This window comes from Eleginops maclovinus, chromosome 6 (genome assembly GCF_036324505.1).
Source record: "Eleginops maclovinus isolate JMC-PN-2008 ecotype Puerto Natales chromosome 6, JC_Emac_rtc_rv5, whole genome shotgun sequence".
NCBI classification, from domain to species: Eukaryota; Metazoa; Chordata; class Actinopteri; order Perciformes; family Eleginopidae; genus Eleginops; species Eleginops maclovinus.
In genome coordinates, this window is record NC_086354.1 from 21,548,903 (window position 1) to 21,573,740 (window position 24,838).

At 41.6% G+C, this 24,838-nt stretch overlaps 3 protein-coding genes across 4 annotated transcripts in view; 2 read left to right on the forward strand and 1 right to left on the reverse strand.

The window, feature by feature from the left end:
• The window catches only part of LOC134866296 (dual specificity testis-specific protein kinase 2-like), a 30,464-nt gene extending 19,444 nt beyond the window's left edge, over nucleotides 1-11,020 (forward strand). The window contains exons 7-13 of the mRNA XM_063886389.1: nucleotides 889-971; nucleotides 2,477-2,561; nucleotides 3,137-3,220; nucleotides 4,008-4,094; nucleotides 5,525-5,663; nucleotides 7,589-8,119; nucleotides 8,886-11,020. Coding sequence (XP_063742459.1) covers nucleotides 889-971; nucleotides 2,477-2,561; nucleotides 3,137-3,220; nucleotides 4,008-4,094; nucleotides 5,525-5,663; nucleotides 7,589-8,119; nucleotides 8,886-9,199 — 1,323 coding nt within the window. The 3' untranslated portion in view covers nucleotides 9,200-11,020. The remainder of the gene's footprint in view (nucleotides 1-888; nucleotides 972-2,476; nucleotides 2,562-3,136; nucleotides 3,221-4,007; nucleotides 4,095-5,524; nucleotides 5,664-7,588; nucleotides 8,120-8,885) is intronic.
• A 132-nt stretch (nucleotides 11,021-11,152) lies between these two features.
• On the reverse strand, nucleotides 11,153-13,890 carry si:ch211-155e24.3 (uncharacterized protein LOC100150696 homolog). 2 transcript variants are annotated; one of them, XM_063886394.1, is made up of 3 exons: nucleotides 13,484-13,890; nucleotides 13,295-13,404; nucleotides 11,153-12,976 (listed from the first exon to the last, which is right to left on the reverse strand). In XM_063886394.1, exons 1-3 carry the CDS (start codon nucleotides 13,695-13,697, stop codon nucleotides 11,987-11,989), a joined length of 1,314 nt encoding a protein of 437 aa, XP_063742464.1. In that variant the 5' UTR covers nucleotides 13,698-13,890; the 3' UTR covers nucleotides 11,153-11,986. The 2 variants fall into 2 exon arrangements, with proteins under 2 accessions (XP_063742464.1, XP_063742463.1); XM_063886393.1 differs by having other exon boundaries at nucleotides 11,153-12,991.
• A 1,783-nt stretch (nucleotides 13,891-15,673) lies between these two features.
• Nucleotides 15,674-24,004, forward strand: si:dkeyp-68b7.12 (rho GTPase-activating protein 30). The gene is given in 14 exon segments (XM_063886151.1): nucleotides 15,674-16,542; nucleotides 17,403-17,505; nucleotides 17,621-17,765; nucleotides 17,950-18,032; nucleotides 18,494-18,601; nucleotides 18,758-18,876; nucleotides 18,961-19,126; nucleotides 19,312-19,409; nucleotides 19,714-19,785; nucleotides 19,902-20,609; nucleotides 20,712-20,920; nucleotides 21,595-22,172; nucleotides 22,619-23,945; nucleotides 23,948-24,004. Coding segments are annotated over 14 exon segments (3,861 nt in total). The 5' UTR covers nucleotides 15,674-16,454.
• Nucleotides 24,005-24,838: the final 834 nt, after the last annotated feature.

Here is a 24,838-nt window from a genome sequence, read left to right on the forward strand (position 1 = left end):
GTGATTATCTGCACCCGGAGGCCTGTAGTTTTCCAACTTGACCCACAGCCATGTTGGCAGGTGAACGGGGACAATATGGACCCTGCTGTGAACTTGAAACCGTACGTGAGCAGCTTTGCAGTTTGGGGGTAAAATATTGTGGTTTAACTTCTCAGATTAAACTTCCTGAAAATATTAGAAATGTCCATTTGACTCTGAATCACAGGACAAAGCAACCTTTTTCCTCTTTTTATATTCTAATTATGTCATGCACTCTGCTTTTATATGTTTAGAAGTCATACTGTATTATTCTTCCTATAGATACACCCTTCCGCTATAATCTATAAATCCACATACAAGCAGAAGAAAGGCTATGACGCAAAGACATCAAAGACATGGCGACAGTTTTAAGACATAGGTGAACTTTTTATTTATTCAGGGTGAGTTTCGCTTTGAGCAATTCTTCCTTTCTCAGAAACGCCTTGATCACATTCACACAGGTATACATTCACACCTAGAAGCAGCCCAGTACAACCACGGTCTTATCTGTGCAGCGGGGTCCATATAAACCTGTAATTGTGAGGAATAGAATATACGTCAGCATCGTCGGTAACCAAGTGGGATGTAAGCATTCGGTGTGTACAATAACAGAACTGCAGGATAGTATAAATGACCATTGCAACAAATGAATACTTCCCTTTAGGTCTAAGAGGAAGAGTCCAAACATTACAGAAAAGCATTTTGCAATATCTTGGTAATTCCCATTTTCTGACATTTCTTTGAAGGTCATACTGAAGGCTCGAGTCCAATAAGGAAGTGCATGTCTGAAATATATTCTCTTTTTTTTCTTCTTGGTGTCACTACTTCCTCAACCAAACATGTGATAATATTGATAATGTTTTTCTGCAGAACTGCCTGATAAAGTGTGAGGACAACGGTTACGCCGCAGTGGTGGGAGACTTCGGCCTGGCAGAGAAGATCCCCACCAATCTGTAAGGAGTTCCGCAATTCATACTAAACAGACAGTCTTAGATCGTTATCAGAAATGAAATGATGTCCAGGGCTGCTTTACTTTGCATTATATAAATCATTAATAATCATTACCAGACTTTTGCTACAGAGCTTTGCAGCCTCTTTTAGATACACAATTTGGTTTTTAGCGGCAAAATTAGTCTTCGTTTGAGGTCCAAGTGTTCACCAACTCCAGGGGGTCCATGGGTTGTAAACTTCCAGCCAATCACAAGACAGTAAACCGACAACTATTCAGTGTCTCAACATTTAATTTGAGCATTAAGCAGTTTAAAAAGCCCATGTATTTGTTTCAGAAAAGTGAAAACAGCACTTGTGAGGTGGTGATGACTACAACTGAATGCTAAGTCTGCTTCATGGGTGACCAGACAGTTTTGTATGCAAACAATAATGATTTAATAATCCAGTGTTGAGATTTTAAACTAGTAGTGTACCTTTGGCTTGTTTTGATATTTATCTGCCCCCTAGTGATCAAAACTTTACCAGGTTTCGTCAGCAAAGCCATTTTTGTAGCTCCAAAGCAAAAATACTCGCTTTAGTATTCATGACGTAGTAATCAGGTTGATGCTTAAATGCTAAACTTGTTTTTCTTCCCTAATATTTGATCCATTATTCCCCATAGTGCGCTTGTTGTTATGGTTCTGTCCATGCTTTTGTTCCGTTCCGTTTTTCCTGTGACGGCTATTTGTGAGTGTTCTCCTCACACCAGGCGCAGGGTTATTTATTAACACGTGTCTGGCACTGACATTAATAGCAGGCTGTAGAGTTCACATTCTCCACCTCATTGTTTTGATAACAGGGGGATACTATCACTGTTCTAGCATTATGACGGGGGGAGATCTAAAATGTCTTGAGGAACAGAGTTGATTCGACTAATGACAATATCTATAACCCTGTCTGGTAAACATGTATGAATAATGCGCTGATGAAGCCACACCCATTACTTTTTACTATCTAAAAGGAGGTTGGGTTTTTTAAGGAAGTGAAGCACATCTACTTTACACACAGATTTGAGATTAAACTGTTCTGACTTCACCCAAGCTTAATCCATACAAAGAAAAAGCCACTAAATTTAAAGGATTAGGGAGTCATTAAACTGAACGTATTGAGACAGCAGCCATTCTCGGCACTGGTAAAACTCCAGTACTTCCAGACTAAGTTGAATACAAAAAGCAAGCGGGTCATTTGGGTTAAGAAAAGCCAGAACAGAGTGTGCTCATCGGCTTATTTTATCAAGCAGGTTTTTCATATTGACATGACAGAGGCAGATTAAAGACATTCCTTCACACACTCCCACAAACACACTCAACAAATGGACATCAAGTCTGCTCCTTCTAGTCCACTACTTCACCAGGACCTCAAAGCATCTGAAGCTTCTTGAATTATCAGGCCCTTCCTATTCAACAATAGACCACATTTATTAACCTGTTTTACCTAATCTGTGTGTGTGTGTGTTTGTTGTGTTTAGTGCTGAGGTGGAGAAGCTGTCCGTGGTTGGTTCTCCTTTCTGGATGGCTCCAGAGGTGCTGAGAGATGAGCCCTACAACGAGAAGGTACACACACTTTCACCTCTGAACTCAAGCTGCAAGGAGTGATTTAAGCTGAGATGGTGTAGATAATAACCTCAAGTAGGATCAAATGACATCTGTTTTAAAACTCTGGGTGTCTTTGTTTGATTCCTACCTTGAGACTTGACATGTTTTCTTTTCTGATTTAATTTTAGATGTTCTATGGTTTTGAGCTTGTTTATCATGAAGTTTGTTGTTATTTTGCCGTGATATTTGAGGGCTTTGACCGGGGGGGGATGTGATTGGATAGCTGGAGGGCTATTTTCTTTATAAGCCATGCTTTCTGCCCTCCAACTAAATCATGTTTTGAACCTTGTCTGTATAAATTGTCTAGATTACTTTTAAGGTAGTTGAGTAAATAAAGGAGGAAGCCTGGGGAAAATAAGATGTACATCAAAGCAAAATGCACTGTTTCCATTTCTCATCCAACATCTGGAAGTGTGTGTAATTAAGAGAGTTATATTTCAAATGTGGAGGTCAGAAAGTTTGGTACAATTTAGCAAAACAACAAATCAATGAGGTCATTTTTGTTGTTCTAATGTGTGTGTGTCTGTCTCCAGGCCGACGTGTTCTCCTACGGTATCGTCCTGTGTGAGATCATAGCGAGGGTGCAGGCTGACCCCGACTTCCTCCCCCGCACAGAGGTGACTACTCCTCCACTTCTCACCTGTTTCTCACCTCTTATCCCTCCTTCTCCATGTTTGCTTTGTACACAGCTTGATCTGTAGGTGTCCCATAATAATTCACACCCTCTTTATACTGTGTGACATTCACATGACTCACACGAGCTTAAAGTACATTTGTTCTTTTAGAGCCTCCAAGAATCTCCGTGTTGATTTTTATAAAACACACCCTCGCTAATATTTGTCGTCTGGCAGATATTATACATCCATTATATCTTATTAAATACACTATACTGTATATTAGTGTTTGTTATAATGTAATAAAATCAAAGTACTGCTCAGTATCATAACATTTAGTAACTGAATTCATCAATTCGTTATTTTTAAACTCTCAAATATTATTGACCTAAATATGAAGTCTTCTTTTTCCATAACCTTAATTATGTAAGATAAGTATTTCATGCAGTTGATTCAATCCTTTCCCTTCAAATAACTTTTATTTTTGCCTATTTTTGTATATTAAATGTACTTTTTGGAACCCTATTATATTTTCCATCTCACAGCCTGTGTTTTTTAAATATTTTACTGGACAAAATGCAACCTTGGCAGTCAGCAGGGCCGTGTCCGAGGGATTACTTTGACACAGAGCGGGTTTTGGCAGGAGAGTTGCAGGATGTCAAACATCTGGTGACGCTCGGTCCATCTCTGTCTTTATCCCACTTTTAGAATTCTAAATACCAATTTCCTGTTTAACATCCATATATCCAAATCTGTCCGTCTCTCTCCGTGTGCTTCCCTCCTCCTGCAGAACTTCGGCCTGGATTATCACACGTTCCAGCACATGGTGGGAGACTGTCCGCCCGACTTCCTGCAGCTGGCCTTCAACTGCTGCAATGTGAGTCAGCGTTTTAACGCCTGGGATGTTGAGTTATTAACAGTATTGCAATATTACAAGTGTTTGTCCATCTCTTTAAAGTCCAAACTGCTCCACCGAATGAAAATCTGCTTAAAGACTGTAGGTCAACCCTTAAAATAGCTCAACCCGACATAATACACTGAGGCTTGCCAACAAAAATGCCATCAAATCAGAGATACAGGGTTCCTGTAAGCCCGTAAAGCGCTCTCTTGTGCACCATTCAATCTTGAAATTAAATGCAGAGGTAATCCCAGATTAAATGTATGCTAAAGAGTCTTAAACGTATTGTCTTCAGTGACTGTAATGTTATGTTTGTCCTCGTTGATGCTGTCTTTTTCTCTTGATTCCCACAGTTTTGTTTTTAATTTCTTAATTAACTTTTGGTCTCTGAGTGGCAATCTGATTATCTAACTTATCTGATTTAGCTCACTATCCGGGGGGTCTTTTCTTCCCTGAAAGCTGGGATCTGTTACTAGGTAGATCTGGCTCTTCTCTGTACTCATGCATTCATTTGCTGTTACATTGAACTATTGAAATGAAACGATGTGTTTGTACATTAAGTTAATTATACCAAATTAAGTACAGACTGTCTTTTCAGAGTTTAGTTTGGTTTACATCAAGTATTAATCACAAATGTACATTATTTTAAACCACAGAAGATGAGGGTATTAAAGATTTTAGCCCCCCCCCCCCGCTGACTGATCCTGTATTGGCTCCATCTCTCTTCCTCCTGTCTGTCGTCTCGCTTTTATCAGCCTTCTCTCCTTTAACCTCCATCATAGTCTTTTTTCCAGAGTAGTTTCATTAAGTGGTTTAATATGAATGTTACAGTCTCTTTTCAGGCGTCTTTTCTCCACAGCTGCTCTTCGGTGTCAGCTGTTCTTGTCTTCAAACTTTCAGACACATATTTGGCCTCTGTTTTGTTTTTTCATCTGTTCTTTTCTCTCTCCCAGCTCCTTACATTTCCAACCCTTCCACACTGTCTACCTCTTCTTAAGGCTGCTTATTTTTACTCTCAACTTTTGTCCTTAATTGTCCTTTAAATTCTCCTCACTTATGCTGTCCAGTGGCTTTTCTTTCCTCACTTTTGAACCACTTTCTGCTTCGAAGCTGCATGCTTTCGAAGTGCCAATAAAAGTCACATGACAGTCTTCCTTTAATTAAACAACATAGTCAATTACCTGGACACTCTACTTCCAGATACTTGTAGAAGCATCACCTCTAATTTCTGTGTATCAAATGTAACATGTAGCACCTTTCTTTTTATCTGAGGTTAATATTGTTAGTGTATGTTCTGCCTCTCCCTGGTAATATTCTGATGTGTGCAATCACTCCCTGCTTCTGCTCAATGCTACAGTACATAAATATAATCTCATCCGTCTCCATATCTCCATTTTCTCCTCCCACAGATGGATCCTAAGCTCCGTCCATCGTTCACCGAGAACGTCAGGCACCTCGAGGAGATTCTCGTCCGCCTTAAAGTGGAAGAGATGGAGCACGAGTGTGTTTCTCTCAGCGGGGAGAACGACAAGAAGACGATACCCAAAGGTAACGCTGCACACAGTCTCCCTCTGTCACGCTGAGATTTTTCCTTTACAGTCAATAAAAGTCACCTCCTGTTTATGAGAAGTTAGTTCCTGTAAAGGAAGGGAATCTGTCATCCGATCACGGAAACAGAAACCTGTTTAATATCCTTCTTCTGGTCTCTCTAACCCCCCTCCCTGGCTTTGGTTGTACGCTTATGTAGTCAGACAGCCAACTGGACAGCTAGTCAATATTTCACTTGTTATCCTGTCAGTGTCAAACCTCACAGGAACTTCTCTCCTCTCTGACAACAGTTCCTCTTGCGAAGCACGCTGTAGATTTCACGTTTGTTCAGTTGCTTACAAACTGTTCACCCCATCCTGTCGAGATTTAAACTTCACTTCACTTTAAGTTGAAAAATCAGCTTGCAAGAAAAGTAATTCTCCTATTTCCACTAGGGTTGCAGCTATTAATAACTCTCAGTATGATTTATTCTGCAGATTTTGAACAATAGATTGATTGTTCGGTCACAAAAAAGTGAAAAATGTCAATCCTACCGTCACAAAATCCAAAATAAAAGCTTTAAATGTGTTATTCTGTCAGTCTAAAACCCAAATATAGTTTAAAACATAAGATTTATTAAGATATTTACACAGAAAAACAACAAATGTTATGAGAAGTTACCATTGCAAATCTAACATCCTCTGTTAAATCCTCAAAGCCTCCGTTTCCCTCTTTTTTTCGCACAGTTATTCAGTTATCCATATCATATTAAAGGACTGCAGCACAGGGTCCCTGGTTGCTGATAATATAAACACAGGTCTGAGATTTTAGATGCCTATTTTGAGATACTCAATCCATGCAGGCCCGGGTTTCACTTCTAATTTGGTCCAGCGCTCCGCTGCCTGCATGCCTGACCGTCACAGAGTCGTGATGTTTTTGTTTGGACGAGCCGAACGACTCCTTTTCATAACCAAAAAGTGTGAAATGGAGATTAGGGACATCTGATGCTACACAGGAAGCAAGAGAGTTTTTTTTTGTAGTGAAACTTGTGTTGAAACTGTTGTTGTTAATCCAGATCGAGCTAACGACAACATATTATGGAGCTGTTAGCATAGCATGTGTGGAGAAGAGCTTAAATCTGACCGTTCTCACTGTCGATTGTTTGCAGTTCTCCTTTTGCTCCGTCAGTATTTCCTGAAAACCAGGTTTGCTCTCACTGTGGGAAATTTGTATTTGCATTACAACCTTTCAGCCAAATATGTTGGTGGAGTTTCTTTGTTGGTCGCTTCCTCGCGAGTCACAAAAAGGAGTTTAAATATTCCTGCCACACATATAATGCATGGTTGAAGTGCAACAGTGCTTTAAGATTCAAGAGGAAGAAAAATATTGTTCATCCAGTGCTTTTGGAAACATTTCAAAGTGATTGAAAACTCCAGTCTCTTTTCTCTATGCAGGATTGAGCCTGTACTGCCGCCTGGTGGTTACCGATTCTCTGCTTGACTTTTGGAGCACTATAAACAAGATTCAAGATTCAAAGGGTTTATTGTCATATGCACAATCGCTTTGAAAATCTAAATCTGAAGTCCCAGGCCCCTCCAACACTGCAACATAAACATATATAAGACTTTTAACTATGAAACTAGTGCAAGATGAAAAAGAAATGGAAATTAAATAGTGAAAAAATGTTGCAATTGTGCAAGTTAATGTAGAGATAAGTAAACTAGCAAACAGAGATTACAATGAAATAGTGTACAGAGGAATAAAACACAGCTTATTGTAATGCTAAATAAATATGTGAGCTGTAAACAGATGCATGCTTAAAGCGATTAGTGTTTATTTCTCTCAAAGACAATGTGAAATATTGTAGTAGCCTCTAGACTAGACTAACAACATATCATTTTTAATGTTGACAGTATTATTTAAAGGTACCTGTCTGTCCTGTCTAGGTGAAAAGATCCAGGGCTTCAAGCGACTGAACCCCCTCGGCTTCCAGGACGATAAAATCCCTCAGAAGTCGCCCCGCCCGCGACGGAATATCTGGCTCAGCCGCAGCCAGTCAGACATTTTCTCATGCAAACCGGGGAGAAAAGTCAACGTCCAGGACCCTTACTACAACCCCCCCGTCACCCAGCGGGCCTCCAAAGCTCGCAAGATAAACCCGTTCACTGCCCGGGAGGACCTGTGCGGGGGCAAGATCAAGTTCTACGACGTGCCCAGCAAGTCGGTGTTCTCGCTGGTGTTCGACCTGCACTCGCCCCCGGGGAGCGTGTTCAGCGACCCGTCGTCCGCTAACGGACCTGGGGGAGCCCAACAGGGGACGTCTTACTACTGGCAGCAGCTTCCAGGGAGGCAGTGTCACTCGGTGCCCGTCTCCCCCCAGCTGCCCCGCTCTGAGATCTTCCAGCACCTCGCTGCTGCCGTCAGCTCCAACAACAACGGCTCCGTCACCTCCAGCCAGCTGTCCACCACGCTGCCAGGTGAGCTGTCTCAGAAGGATGGGTATTCTGAGGTTGTGGAGTCCTTTTTTATCCTGTCACTGTGGCCTCGTCCTTCAATGTGATGTAAAAGTCCTGCCTCTATAGGAACAGCTTTCTATACTTTAGACAAAAACTATACTTACGACAGTTTCCCAAGGGCCCAAAGGGGAACCAATACTGAAGAAAGAGGGTCTCTTCCTGTTTTAATATTGATTTATTTACATTATTAAAACCTCTACTTGAGGCTCCTGTTTGTCTCAGTTGAGTCATTCATTTACTGGATCTGCTTTAGGTGCAGTTGATGGATGGATGGATTAAAGCTTCCATTTGGTATTTTTTCCTGATGGAGGCATCCCTCACACATGACTCACTGAAACCAACAGACAGTAAGAAATTGGAATATTATGGTGTCATTTTGGCAATAAAAAAGAAAAAGCCTAACACATCTGGTGGCTGGTCGTGGGTTTCAGAGGGTATACTATACAGCTCTTAAAAGTTAACTGAAGTCCCAACCCCTCCTCACACACAAGCACTGGACCACTGATACATCCATCCAGTCGAACATTCACACTGGACCTTCTGATGTGCTAAAATATAAAAATGTCTGTCTTTGAGCAAAACAGACCTTTAAACAATGCATCTGATTTGAATGATGGTAATTTCTGTGGCAGTTGGTACAAGAGGGAAGCTGTTGCATGAGCGTTGATATATTTAGATAACGGTTGTTCCCTTCCTCTCTTTTCTGTTTCCCTCTTTTCTCTTTTAGCAATTAGCTCCAGGTCTGATACAGGCCTGATGGGAAATGAAGTCCGGCAGAAGGCAGCGCTGACTAGCTGGGCAAAGAAATACGTCGTGGTTGAGATCCCACCTTACTGCAGGCAGAGAGGAGGGGAGGAGGAGGAGGAGGAGGAAGAGGAGGAGGACGCTAGGAAGGAGGAGGAGGAGGAGGAGGAGGAAGAGTTGGGGGAGAGCTGGTCTCCGATGGTCCCCAGCAGTGACAGAAACAGTGGAGAAGCTATGGACTGCTCCTGCAGCCTGGAGGAGGAGGGCAAACGCCTGCCCCCTGTAACACACATGTAAATCCACACACACACACACACACGATGGAGGTGGTGGGAGGGGTGTGGTGGATACCCCTGGATGGAGAAGTGGACTGAAACATCCGACACATTTCAAGAAAAATAATAGAAAAGAAAAATGCACTTGATTTTTATCTTTCAAGTGAACGTCTCACATGAGTTAATCAAACACACCTGTTGTAATAAAACTCTCCCAGCACCCAGGTGTGATGGAGGGGGGGGGGGGGAGTCTCCCTTTAGCACAAACAGAAAGCTTTTATCCACACAATGGACGCTCAGCGTAGAGATTATTTTTTGAAAAGGTTGTTTATATTTAATATTGTGAGATGATGTAGATTTTCGTCCTCTAAAGGTTTCTTATATTAGGTGTCTCGTATGACGAGGGGATTTGGAGATTCCTCGTGTTGTGTGAGTGTCTTGATACTTTCCTCCTGTGTTCTAGACAAATGTTTATACTAAATGTTAAAAAACATCCCATATTTTTCTGAGACAGTGGGGTGATTATAATAACAGAATTCAAGGTGATTTATAATAATTGAGTGCCTGGAATACAACACTCACGAGATGGATTCAAAGAGGAGACGGTTTTAGTTTGATGACATACTGTAGTTGTCCTTTTTTCTGGTTAGATGCACAGTAAATGAGTCAGACTTACACCGTTCAACAGTCAAAGCAGAGCCGTCAGTTTGTAATTTGTTCATAAATCTCTCGCTGCTACTTGAGTTTATCTGATGATTTCGGCAGCTGCTCGTACAGAGAGAGCCTCCCGTAGCTCCTGATATTCAGATTTCAGAGGTGCATGTGTGAAAAAAGGACTTATGTGTACCATCAATTAAATACTGCACAGTGAAACTTATAATAAAGGTTCATTAAGATCATTTACAGTGTGACGGGGCTGTAAAAAGTGTCCTAAAACAGCGTCATAAAACAGATGAGGAGAGGCTTTCTGAGTCTGAGAGGTCAAAATGTCATGTCATCAGTATGAAGACTAAATGTTCTATTATTCTGTCAGCAAGAATTCAGTAAAATCACATTTGATTTAATTCCTTTTTATCTCAAAGACAAAACAGTGAATTTCCTTCCTAAAAACTCAAGAGACTTCAGGGTTTGCAGTGATTTGCAGGGCACTCACAGAATACAGCTCGGGTTGGATAAATAATATTTTAAATGAGAGTAAAAAGCCCATTAGGATGATTTCTGATGTCAAGTTTTCCCCTTTCTTGTGAGGAAATATAAGACAGAGAGCCAAGCTGAGTACTAATAGTATTTAGTATCTAAAATATGTCTTTCATCACAAAATATTAGTACTAAATAAATGCAAATGTTTAAGTTTTCCCTCCTGAAAAGATGCTCAGTTCTAGTGGCAACATTTGACCTAAAATGAGATGTGTGTTTTTCTAATTGAAGCCCATTCACAATCTGAAGTGTAAATCTCTTATTTTGAGTTATTGTTTTATTCAATTCTTTTATTGAAACTCTCCAGTGAATATCTAAGCTACACGTCCTCGGGGTAAAGGCTCTGTTATCTCTATCCTTCAAACAGCAACCGTCCTCCTTCATGTTCTCTGCTGACCTTCAATAGGAACTAAATGCACTTGTACAGCGATCTCCTCTGAACTACTTATCACTACTTTTCTATGCAAGCGATGTAACTTTCTATGACACTGTGTTACAGTATAAAGGATCTAATTTGATATTTATGAGAAAGCATTTTTAATGTCTTACCTTTGTATATTTGTGTAAAAAGTTTGTGTTACCTGCCTTGATGAATACAGATTGAAATGTCTTTGCTGATCGAATAACAAAAACCTCTCTGAGTTTTCTTTGTTTTTGTGTCTCGTTCGATTCTTCACTAAAACTCAAGACAGAAACATATTCATAAAAATCTTTGGTCGGACTCACAATCCAACATGTCAAACAAAGCACTCTTTTTAAACAATCCAAGCAGTGTTAATATTGCAGGTGTTAGCAAGACCAACATTAACAGAGCTTTCCTTAATTGCTCATTTACTATAACGGTCAAATATATCATCTTACTGTAATTGAGCTTTTCTAAATAGGGAGACACACATTTAAAAAAAACACACTGGAGATTTTGCATGCGAGGCTTTGAGGAATTTTCTACAAATCAGCTATAATATTTCTTATCATTTACTGTGATTTCCTCCAGTTTTAGGCAGCTAAATCCATTTTTTACCTCCATTTTTTGCAGATATTTATGTTGGGAGGTAACGTAGTGAAGACTTAAAAACAGAAAGACATTTAGACTTAGTGTTCAGTGTGATGGATCGCACCAAACGTGTAAAGTTAAAGAGTCCAATAACAAAAAATGGACACTACTGTCTCCCTGGAGAGGTAGGAAATACCTTGAAAAACAAGAAGTGACTTCAAGTTAACCCGGGTTATTATTGGGACCCTACAAAGACCACCAAACTCAGGGACAGTTTTATCCCCCATGCCATAAGTCTATGAACACATTAATAAAACCTGAGCTTGCACTATTTCTACTTTTATTTTATGTCTTGTAATTGCACTGTTGAGGAACCGTCTTAAGTTTTCATACATTACAAACCCTTACACCTTTGAATCTTGAATACAGAACTACTCCAGACTAGTATCTCGTATCAAAATTCTAAAAAATATAAGACATAATATAAAACGGTTTTAAAAACAAAGCAGTGTAAAACAATAAACCCAACATTTTTTATCTCCCAAAAAATCCCCGAGAGTTTTTTTTAAAACCATGGCAGTAACTGAACACAGGCTGTCTAAAATAACCCCTGTGAGCTCAGTGTGCCGTCTTCTGATGCGACTTGAGGCTGGAGCGCTGTGTGAAGCACTTCCCGCACAGCGAGCACTGGAAGGGTTTCTCCCCGCTGTGCACCACGGCGTGCCGGATCAGGTTGCACTGCTTGGTGAAGCTCCGGCCGCACTGCTGGCAGCTGAAGGGCTTCTCCCCCGTGTGGCTCCTCAGGTGCTCTTTCAGCTGACTGAACCTCATGAAGCTCTTGTCGCAGTAAGTGCAGCTGAACCTCTTCTCGCCGATGCCCGTCCTCCAGGGCGTCCTCATCCTCCTCGCCAGGCTGAAACTGCTGCGGTAAGAGGATGTTGTGCTTGGAGGCGTCAAATCCTGGTTTTGGGCCGAATCTCTTAACTGATGCTGCGATTGCTGAGGAATCAGACACTCATCCATGGTGTTAATCTGAGATGACGCATCATCTGGTTGGGCTCTCTTGCATCCGAACGTCCTGGCTCGTCTTTTCGCTCGTGCTGCACTCACTGCAGCTGAAACTGATTTCCCTACAGAGTGAATTTGAGGCCCCGTGTCTTCCAATGCAGACGGGAACACAGAGGGATTTGTCTCAAACTCCTGCTCGGCATACGAAAAGCTCGGACCCACATCGTCTCTGCACAGATTGGACGACCACAGCTGTCCGTCTCCTTCCTCTGTCTCAAATGTGTGTGCTGATTCAAGAGGAGCTGCATTATCGTTGGGTGTTTCCTCCTGTTTCACTACGAGCTCTGCCTCAGTTTGTGTGCTCAGCTGCTGCTCTGGGAAAGCGTTGTAGCCTTCAGTTACAGAAACCAGAGGTCCGGGGTCTGCTGGGTTCTCAGTGGAGGGATAACGCTCTGCGAAGCTGTCTATCTGGGAATGGGAGGCGTGGAGAAATGGAGGCTGCTCCTCTTCAGAGACTAATGCGTCGGTCTTCCACATGTCCTCCTCTCCACACTCCTCTTTGATCAGGATGTGTTTATCAGCAGGCTCCATGTCGGCACACTGCAACACCAGGCTCTACGTTACATTAATACACACAAGTTCTGTATAAATGCAAATAAATGCTTTGTAATCATTTGGAGAAAGACCAAAGGAATGTCTCCTGGGTTAATAAATAGATCAAGACAATTATTTTCATGCTTTTCATTATCAATTCATTGTTTAAGTCTTTCAATATACAATATATTGGCCAGACAAAACAAGCAATGCATACATAACATTTGGCTCTGGGAAACTGTGGGAGGCATTTGATCAATTCCTGAAAGAAAAAAAAGAAGCAGATTCATAAACAATAAATATAACACTTCGCATTATTTATACCTGCTGGTTTTGACTTTGAGCCTCAGCATCCCAGTCTGTGCTCTGAGTGTCTCTGTTCAACACCACTTTAACTACAGGGGAGAATCTCTCAGCTGCTGGAGGATAAAACACTGAGGAAGAAGAATAAAAAACACATGTTAAAAACACAAACAACAGCTAACAACTTAACACCCACGTAACTATCCTCACCTTTCCTCCTGGCTCTCATCCTGGTCCTCCTCAGCTCGGCCTCCACGCCCTCACTCTTCCTCTTCAGCAGCTCGATGTCCCGCCGGCTGCGGCTCACCTCCAGCCGCAGCACCGCGCAGCTGTCCTCCACGCGCCGGTCTATCTCCGCCACCGCCGCCTGGGCCAGGACCTCCAGGACGGACAGCAGCTGGCTCTGGAAGCCGCAGTGCTCCATGTTTTGCAGCGTCTTAGTCAAAAACAAAATTAATGTGCTCACCTGTAGATGCCTGTATGTCACTCACTTGTAGAATGAATGTGTACAAATTGCGTTATAGAGCAGTGGTGGACACACTGCAGCTTATTGTTTGTGTGTATATTTCTTATGCGGATGTTATTAGGGCGAGAGTCGCTTGTTTTTCATCCCCCTGCGGTTCGCACGGGCGGTGTCTGTCCCTCGGATTTAGTTGCACACATAATAATTAATATATCTTTACTTAAAGCGTCAGAATATACTGTTGTATGCAATCACAAAATATCGATGATGTATTTAGCCTTTTCAACGTTTTATTGTGTGGTGATTTCCGCCACTCAGGGAAGTACTGGTAAAAGAAACGAGGTTACCGTAGTATCGTCACCTAATCGTCACTTGCTGGACTACCGTAAAGTTTGGACTAAATCCGGCACACTGTGACCTCAGCGGCTGAAATTGGAACTCGATGAATTAAGGGTACAAAATATATTTGAAACTGTCCAAGTTGCTAATTAAGAATTATCCTCTTTACCTTTTTATCGTACATTCATTTGACCTACAATAGTCCTCAAACATTAAATAAAAATCCCACAACTTCATTGTAACGTCAATACATTGAAACTACATGTTAAACGTTATCATTATCCAATAAATGAATCTTTAAAACGATGAAGTCAGAGAGAAACATACATGCAATGTATAACTCTACCAATTTCTAGTAATTCAGCCTTTATAATGGGCTGTTATTGTTAATAACTAATTTACTAATGACCCAAAGCTACTCAGAGAATATCAGGACATTCTGATGTACAGTCTCAGAATAATAGACCTTTGTAATCTCCATATGAGTTATCGTCCCTCTGTTTTTAGATAAGAATAAATAAAAAAATTGTCCATAAATCAAAGACTGATTTCTCCAGGGTGGTAGCAGGCCACCTCAGAAAGTCACTCAGACAAAATCATGACACATGGCGGATCTATGAACTATTGTCCCTCTGTTTTTAGAAAATAATAAATATAAACAGGCTTTATCCAAGGCCCAGGCAACACAGACCACCAACCACAACAAAATATGTGTTATAATATCTTAATATACATCCTATACAACAGTATTGCAAAAATACATAGCACGCTTATGCTGAAGGAATTTCCAGGTATTTAATTTTTACTGAATGTCTTAAAAATAACTATGTCCCTTCTTCTGGATTATGCATAGGCAAATGTGTGTTCCTTAGTCATTCTTGATAAAAGCTCTCTGTACTTTGCTCTAAGGTGATTGGTATTTTATGTGTGTTCATCTTTGTGTTTGGGATATGCTTTGTGGTTGTTTGTAGTGCAAACTTGTTGTGGAACTTTGATGTAAATGGGGGTAGTTTTAGTTTGTATTGAACTAAATGAAAACTAGTTTGTTATTCTTCGGAATAGTTTGTAGTAAGTTGAAGTAATTTGGGTGTGTGTACTCGTACTTTTTGAGTCTATTTAATACTCTCCTAGATCTTGTGTTGTACTTTTGTTTACATTGGATAATATTGTCATTTAGAATTGATGCACAACAAAAAGGTTAAATCAAATGGTCTAAAATGTGTTGTATTTGTCCAATATGCACATTTACTGTCCAATTCCTTCTGTCCAAGTGAGAATCACACACAAAGGTCAGTCTAAACAATGATAATGCTGCATTTAAAGGGAAATAGATGCATTGTACAGATACACTGAACTGATTTCCCTACTAAATCAGCAGAGGCGGAGAAACCATGGGCCACATACAGAGAGAAAGCGCAAGAGAAGGAGACACACTCAGGAAGTTAACAGGGGAAGTATAGCGGTTTCTTGCGTCATCATTTTATGCTGCTACTTGTGTGCCGATGCAGAGTGAAGGTAGGAACACTGGCTTTTAAATGTATATCTTTCATCATGTTTCAAACTCTTTTCTAAAAGTGGACATATAGAGAATGACGATGGGGAAAAGTAGATCTGTGGCAGGTGTCAGGAAGATGGAGGGGATAGGTGTGGAGTTTGAATGTCTGAATAAGTCTATATGTTCAGTGTTTGACTTCCGCTGCAGTGAAACAAGGGGCCCACAATGGCTGTGACATGCGGCTAAGGAGGACAAACCGGGTCTGAACTGAGCTCCACCATCAGGCTTGAGCTCAGGGTGGAGGTTTTTATGGATCCACCAGCACAGAGAGACATTACGGTGTGATTAGAGAAACATTCAGAGGCCAACTCCACCGAATAGGAGAAGTAAAGTATCAAGGGTGTGGCCTTTCATTCGAAAAAAAATGAGAGCATCAGGGGGAAGTGGAGAGCTACATATGCATGCTTTGGATTCAGTGCAGTTTGTTATTTTCAATTGAGCTGGTATTTGCTCAAAAACACTAATTATATTTCTACTGTTGCAGGGTGGAAGTATGACCTAACACTTCAACGCATCAACTCCAATGCACCACGGCTTACAGAGGAAACACCCTGCACCCAATAACATGCACTGAAGCAAAGGAAGCAGCAGCAGCAGCAGCACGGTCAGATCTGTGAAATGTGCAGCGTCTCTGCTAAGTCAGTGTCACGTTAACCGAGTTGGACAACACATCCAGCAATCACAGACAGACCGACAGACAGACAGAGACAGACAGACGAACAGACAGACTGAAAGACAGTCAGTCAGTTAGTCAGTCTGAAGGACACAAACAGACGAAGAGCTCGGCCGGTCTGAATGTGAACTGAAACAGCCAACAGGAAGAGATGAGGAGAGTTCGGAAAAAAGGAGGAAACAAAGAGAAGGTGTTTGGATGTGACCTGCTGGAGCACCTGACCACCTCCTGTCAAGAGAGTGAGTGAACATTATATCTGTTACCATTTCCTTTACAACACAACCTAAAAACACCATTATGTACAAATAAATGTGCACAAACTCACCAGAAAATGTTCATCCTAATCACAATAAAGTGTCTGAACAACAACTGGTGTCAACATATGGATAGATACCTCCAATATTTGGTAACATACGTGCGTTACACAATGTGAATATTACAAAACCAAAAATTACATCCTCTAAATGTCCCTCTACAGTCGGTGAGAGAATCACTCAACAGGAATGATAGTTGACAACTTTGTACTAGTTATTATTCGGTCAGAACATTTATCAATGATTTGTGTCTGGTGTTGAAGTCAAAAAAATACTTTGTTATGCTTTTCTAAAAAATGTCAAATGACTTCTTTGTTAGCCTCAAACCACACAGCATCAACAGCACCAGCTGTGCATGTGAAACTCATAAGACACATATGATGTGAGCCTTATGAGGTTCTACTAGTATTTAATTCCCTTTTAGGAGTCGATATACAGGAGTGGGTCACGGTCCGTTCTGCAACTTCATTGCATAAAGAGTGGATTTTGCATTTTCAATTTCCTTTGCTAAAAAGAAATCAGAGGTACACACTCACCACGGCTATCTCATACCCAGCGCTTCTTTTATTTTACATGTCCATGATTGTTCAATCACATAGTAAAAAAAAAAGAAGAATAAATAAATATCTTGAAGTGTGAGGCTATCTTTTTTATGGCCTATGTTTCATATCAAAAAATATAATAACTATTGTATTACCACATATGAAACAAACCAAAAAAACCATACAAGCTTAATGTTCATTCTTACGTCAACATTCACTTTGTTGCTGCACCATTCCCCACAGTTCCTCAGGTCTTGCAGTGCTGCAGTGAGTTTGTAGAGAAGCATGGCATCGTGGATGGTATCTACAGGTTGTCTGGCGTGTCGTCCAACATACAGAAACTGAGGTAACGTCTGTGTGAATGTGTGTCTCTCTGAACCTATATCAGTAAGTGTGTTTTAATCAGGTCTGTGCGCTGTGTTGGTGTACTCTAAACTGACTCTATGTGTGCATACCACCAGGGGTGAGTTTGAGAGCGACGGGAGTCCAGATCTGAACAAGGATCTGTACCTGCAGGATATCCACTGCGTCAGCTCTCTGTGTAAAGCTTATTTCAGAGAGCTGCCCAACCCTCTGCTCACATACCAGCTGTACGACAAGTTCGCTGTGAGTAGCTCAGAAACATTTTACACCCCCACTTTTTATGTGTTGATTAAGTGTTTTGGACATGAACAGAACTGGTAAAAAATGACCTCTCCTGCAATAAAGCATGGAATATATAAATCAGAATACCTATATTTCCCTATGTGCCATATTTCCACCAATTACATTTGAGTGAGTTTTGTTACAGGAGGCTGTGGCTATCCAGCTGGAGGAGGAGAGGCTGGTAAAGATCACAGATGTGCTGAAAGAACTACCAGCACCGCATCACAGGTACTGTCCTCTGCTGCACTACTACATGAAAACAGTCTTTAATCTTGACTTCCATGAGCAGCAGTGACACCAAAGTGGGAACTTTGTTATTATTGTTTACGTCCAGTTTGTAGTATTTATACTTTTGGACGTCCACATCATTTAGAAAAATAGGAACATCCACATGCCTCTTTGCTTAGTGTTTGTCGACTTCCTGTATACATAGATGTCCAGGGCTCGGCCAATAGGAAGCCAGGTAGTGAAAGTATGAGTATTGGTTGTGAATTATGCCGTCTGTTTTAATACACTGAAGATCTCGGACCCCCATTAGTCCTGGAGACTCTGTACAATATGATTGTTGATGTTAAAGTAAATATCAATGTCATCAAAGAAGAAACAGATTATTTTGCTAATTGAAGGCATATTGTTAGCATAGTGTTTTTTATTTGATATAGTGTAACACTTCCCTTCCTTGCCATCAGGACTCTGCAGTTTCTGATGCGCCATCTTGTCAAAATGGCCTCGTATTGCTCAGAGACCAGCATGCACTCCAGGAACTTGGCCATCGTCTGGGCCCCTAATCTGCTCAGGTTTGATAGTAGTATAAGATTTCATAAGATCTTTATCTTCCATGCTTTCATTCCTCTTCCTTTTTCCCTTTCTTCCTTTCGATAAAATGCATTTATTCATCCTTTCATTTATCCATCTATTAAAAACAAAGATTATCTTTTCCTGTTCATATTAAGGTCGAAAGACATTGAGTCGTCCGGGTTTAACGGTACAGCGGCCTTCATGGAGGTCAGAGTTCAGTCCATCGTCGTGGAGTTCATCCTCAATCACGTGCCTCAGCTGTTTCCTGAAGAAGGTGACACACCACTTCATTTGTTTTGGGGTGGAAACTCAGAAGTTGTGAAGCACTGTATAGCTGACTTACTCCTGCCCTATTCAGGTGTGTCGAGTGAGAGAAGGAATTCCCTCCCCTCACCGTCAGCATTGCCCAATCAGGACGAAAGGTTTTTCAAATCAGGACCTATCCCCCACATTGGTAATATCAGTCCAGGAGGCGGTCCCATACTCATGAGACCCTACCACGCAATCATTGAAGGCACTGACAAGTGAGTAGATGCATTAATATCTTTTTTAATATGTCTGATCTGGTTAAAAGGACATGTTATACACAGATCAAAGCAGCAGGGGTACATCTTAGAGAATAAATGGTTTGCTGCCACGATTAACATGATTGACACTTTGTTGAGTAATTCAATCTCAGAAAACAGATTCTTTTTTGTGTCTCGTTCAGGAGGAAAGGATCTCTTAAAGGCAGGAAGTGGATGTCGATCTTCAACATCGGAGGACGATTCCAGGACCCACGACGGAGGCACAAGCACTCAGCGAAAGGTAAAAAACCTCATCATGGTTTGTAAGGTCTGGTAGTCGTCTCTTACCTTTGATGATGATTACCTTTTAAAATAAATTGCAATGTCTTCACTATATTCTGCAATAACATATTGGCAGTAAACTCTCTCAGTCAAGTTTACATTTGTACTTTAAATTACTGACACAGGAAGCTTACACTTTTTGAAGGTTTTAGGGCCTCAGGTTGAATTCAAACCTGGGCCAGTCCGGTAAGGACTCAGTCTTTAATCATTGAGAGCCCCACTTTTATTTATATTTGTATTTAATATTTGTTTTTTTGTTTTAGAGAAAGAAATACCTCCTTTGAGACCAGCAAGAAGCATGGACTCCCTCAGCAACCCGCCCTATCCAAATGAAGGTAATCCTGTTTTTTCAGAATGATGATGAACTATATTCCAAATCAACGGCAAAAGTCATATTTTGGATCAAATTGAACTTAAAAAACATTTTATTTGTCAATCTGCTTTATTCCAGGTTCCAGACGGTCCGGCCAGCGCCCTCCGTCCACCAACATGTCTACCCTCGTCACCTCCTCGCCGCAGTCTGGCTACGAGGTCCCTGGTTCCCCCGGGGCGATAGGTGGCAGTGAATACGCCGTGACCTATCGCAGGGGAACGGGGTTGGTAAGCGGGGGCACGGGGACGCAGGGCACCTACACTTCCCTTGACCCTGAAGGTTTAGGACTCTCGGGAAACGAGACCGTGCAGTCCAGGTCTCCGGGACTCTCCACTAAAGACGGCCGAAGAGCAGCCATGCACATCACGGGGCCCACCATGGTGACCGTGCCCCTGCATATCACCTCTAACCTGGCATACGGGGTGCTGCAAGGTGGCGGAGACAGGGTCATTCACCGGGGCAGGGATAAGGAAGGAGGGGACAGGGTGGAGGGTAAGGAGGGAGGAGAGAAGGGGGAGAGAAGGAAAGTAGAAGTATTGATAGGAAGGTTGAAGAAAAACAAAAGGTTGAGGAGCAGGGGAAAAATCACAGAGGGAAAGTGACGGACGGGGAGGAAGTGAGGGAAGCAAATGGGAAAATGGTGGCAGGAAGGAAGCGAGGAAGAAAAGAAAGACGAGGAGAAGGAGGAAGAGGAGCTGGGAGGTGAAGGTATGTCCAAAGAGCTACGAGCCAAAAGCGTGACCTCCATCCGCGAGGAAGACAATGCTGTTGATGATGAATACATGGGTAAATTCAACCAACACATAAACCATAGAGGTTTATTTTCTTTATACCACATGATTCATAATCTAAGAGGGCTCGTCATCTAAGCCCATGCTTCCTTTACAGAAATGAAAGATGTGCGGTCAGCTGACTGTGAGTCAGAGGTGACTCAGCGTGCTGATGGTTGCGTGTTCGACGCTGCTGACGTCCTCAACTCAACCCAAGAGAACGAGGATGACTACGAGATGTCCGGCTACGTTCAAGATAACTTTGAATTCCTGGACCAAATGGACTGCAGCGTCCTGGATCACATGGACTGCAGTGTGTCCTATCAGGTGGGTTAACCTTTGCACTTAGTGAAGGAAACTGGTGTTCAGTTGTGAAGAGTATATTGCTGAGCAAAACGTGTAAGGATAAATATTTGATATCCACTGAGCCTGTTCACCTCATTATCCAAAATCTAAGGGAACTATGCTATTGGCTTTCTAGGGAACCACAGTCATGCTGACTTTGAGGATAGTCCTTTTCCGTCGTTCTGTAAGCAACCATGATCTATCATATCATTGTGCTGCATAAGTAGTTGGTGACCTTGCTGAAGAGGCAACCTACAAGATCAAAAAGTGGCTAAAATGCCGGAAAATGTGTGGTTTTTCGACATATTTTTTATTACAGATCATTGTAAAGCTCAGTGATGACCAAATAACATTTCCTGTGACCACTTTATTATAAAAGTCGACTTGTTTTTCAGCAGATAAATGCTTTTAATGTGAAGCAGCAGTAATAGGAAATGTTCGGTTTGCATTAGGAATTATTTAATACAGATTTTTTGCTGGGGATGTTCAAACAGACATTCAGTATTTAAAATGTAATACATATTAATATTGCAATGTCTTAATCAGTGGGAAACACCTGATTTGGCTAGAGAAAGAAACTCTTTTGGAAAAAATAGAGGGAAAGTTTTTGTTCTCGAACTCCTTTCCTCATCCTGGTTTTTATCTTTGCCTCTCAGGTAAACGAGTTCTCCGTCGAGCCTCCTGGTCACTCAGACGATGAGTATGAAGTCATGGAGCAGGCTTGTCCTGCAGAGCTGCGGACAGACCTGCAGCAACAGAGCCCGACAGAGATAAAACCAACGAGGCCACTCAGCATCGACTCCTACAACCGACACACTAAATCCCTCAGCCTGCCTTACCTGACCTCACCCATCCTCGGATTGGAGGATTCCTGCTCTGAAGAGGAGGCTGAAGCGGACGACAGCGACGATTACAGCAGTGACGAAGACGAGAGCATGTTCATCAAAAGCCTCCCCACTGATTTCTTTTTAAACAACTTGACCTTTGAAACAAAAACTGGTAAAGAGGAAGGTTCGGATGGAGTTCCTGAACACCAATCACAGAGCTGCACAGACAGAGGATCCCGGTCAATGCACTTTGGGTTTCCTACATGTGAAGAATCAGCTGCTGGAGATCTGGAGCAGGTAGAAGGGAAAGATGAAGGAGATAAAGATGGACTGCAAGAAAAGGAGATAACAAAAAAGGAAGAGGAAGATCAACAGGGAAGAGATCGTCTGGAAAACAATGGGCAAAGGTGAGACTGATTTTTAAATGATATTAGAACACAATTTTAAGGCTGCTTTAACCAATTTAAATCACAATATAAACTAATGTTCCCCCTAACAATGAATGCTTGTTCAATGCGAGACCATGAAACTGTTTAAATATTGTGTACAGTGTTTAACTCCCATAAACATTTTATTTTTAAATCTCCAATATTACATTACGTGAATAAGTTAAATAAGTGTTCCATTTCCAAGTATAGGTTTAAAAAAATGTGCTTTTGGGTATAATTGTGCATTCATTTACACAGTCAGAACAATCAAAAGCAAATATAGAACTATTGTAAAAGTAAAAAAGAGGTTTTTGTAAACAAGAAATATAAATATACACACAAGGAAATGTAAAAAGAAGTGTAGTTTATTAGAATTGAAGAGCTCACTCGCCAATGATCTCTTTCTGTCTCTCATTCACCTGCAGCAAAAAGACAGAGGAGGATATCTTGGAGGATTCTCAGAGTGACGAAGAAGATCCTCCTTCTCCTTCTCCTCCTCTTCCTCCTCCTCCTCCCGAAGCATTATTACACTGCTGTGACGACTTTCCACCGCCCAGCGAGGAGGACTTTAGCATTATGGAGGAAGTGGACATGTTGGACAATGATCACCTTGATTCTCCTCCTAGTCAGGAAGTTCTTTATGCCACAGAGATAGAAACTGATGGTGCTTGTTTAGAGGAGTTCAGAGACTTTTCCGTAACAGAGAAGCCAACGGAAGAGAGAGACAGTGATGAGGGAGAGGAAGGAGAGATTTACAAAGCGATAGAGAGTGAAGGTGAAGATATTGTAATGGAAATGAAAGAAAACGATGAGAGCAAAGCGGCAGAAAAAGTTCAGCAAGGCAATGAAGACGAAGAAATGCTGCAGAGAGGTGAGAAAGAGCAGGAAAGTGATATTTGTAGGTCAAGTAAGGAAATGTGGGCTGAACTTGAGGATGTTGTATGTGAACTGGTAGAGGATGAGGAGAGTAAACAGCTGGAGAACAAGGATGCAAGAGAGAGTGTGTCTGGGGAAGGTGATGTTGGAGAAGAGGAAGAGCAGGTGGAAGAGGTTTCAGGAAAGAAAACGGCTGAAGTGGATGAAGTACAGACAGAAGTCAGAGTAGAGGCAGAGGAGGAATCAATGGAGACGACTGATGAAAAACTCCCAGACACAGAAATGCAGCACGAGATGGAGGAAAAAGAAACAAACGTACCGAAGACAAGTGAACCGGAAGAAGGAATTCAAGGGAAACACGTCGTCAATGCTGAAGCACAGCGTCACGACAGAGAAGAAGTAACTTCAAAAGAGAACAATGACAAAGCTGATGAGCAACGTCAGGTGCAACAATGCATAGATAAACATCTTAAGGAGGTTAGGTGTCATGTAGAGGAAAGGAAAGAGGGTAGAAAGGGAGAGGAAAGTGACAGCAGCCTAGGAGGAGTAGGAAGGAAGATTGTCATCTCCAAAAATCCGAAGGTTTACCAAGTCAAAGCGGTGCCGGTGGTGCCTCCGAAGCCACAGCACTGCAAATTCACGGCCCAGAATATCCGGCAGCAGCAGCAGCAGCAGCAGAAGGAGAGAAGAGACGCCTACAGAGAGAGAGAAAATGCGTCCAGAGCCGCAACAGAGCAGGACGGTGCTGGAGACAGTGAAGAAGAGAAAAGGGAGAAGCCATCACAAGAGAGGGAGAAGAGGAGGGACGGGGATGAGAGTAGAAACAGTCCTCTCAGCATGTGTTTTGACGAGGCCGTTGCTATTGCGACCATGAGGCGAGGAAAAGAGAAAGAGTGCGACAAGGAGAAGGAGAGGCAGAGGGATTGGGGAAATGAAGTCCAGTAAAGTCTCTCTTTCGAGTTTTTACCGTACAAACTATTTTTTTACTTGTAGCATAAATGGCTGTATTATTGTGATTGGAGGTATTGCCGCAGATGCAATACTTAAGGCTGTTTGCTACCACACAAAACTTGTTCTGCAGGCAGGAAACTAGTAGGTTTTTAAATGTATATATATTTTTGTTTCTGGAGTCTGAAAACCATACAGAGTTGAGGAAATGGGGATGATATGCAACAAAGGCTGGACTCATAGTCAGCATTTGCTCACCAGGAAGCACATAAATCAATAGCTGCAGATCTGTTTCTGCTAAAAACCAACATAGAGATGGAATTAAAGATGAAGTGCTGCTGTTAAAATATGACATGCATATCCCATAACTTTCATAGCTTATCTAGTCTGTAAAACGTTTATATTTTATTGTATCCAGCTCACCCTTTGTTTGCACTTGTCGTCCAGTTATATAACACATTGTATAGAGTATATGTAGAAATAAACAGTTTGCAAGTATATGGTTAAATTGTACATCTGGAAAAGCAGGGGTGATGAACTGAATGTACAATTTCTACAAATTATAATGTCTGCAAAATACATTTTTGGGGGATTATGTGAATAAAGGTAATAGTTTCTAATATGGTGTCTGTCATTATTATTATTGGAACAAGTTACGTATTAATTACATAACGTGGCACTCAGATCCTCCAATGTCTTTCTTTTAGAAGTACTGTATCACACAAGAAATCTGGGGAGGCTGCTTTCTGTTCTTTTGTGGCCCCAAACTGTGGCTTTTAATTTGGAGTCATTTTAGTGGTATCACTGATCATGTTTTGTGG

Bases quoted from the DNA above. Each gene is read 5' to 3' on its own strand.
- si:ch211-155e24.3 (XM_063886393.1), bottom strand. From the start codon at position 13,697: ATGGAGCACTGCGGCTTCCAGAGCCAGCTGCTGTCCGTCCTGGAGGTC. The intron at 13,405-13,483 runs GTGAGGATAGTT...CTTCTTCCTCAG, and splicing joins GATGAGAGCCAGGAGGAAAG to TGTTTTATCCTCCAGCAGCT. The intron at 12,992-13,294 runs GTATAAATAATG...AATGTAACGTAG, and splicing joins CTCAAAGTCAAAACCAGCAG to AGCCTGGTGTTGCAGTGTGC.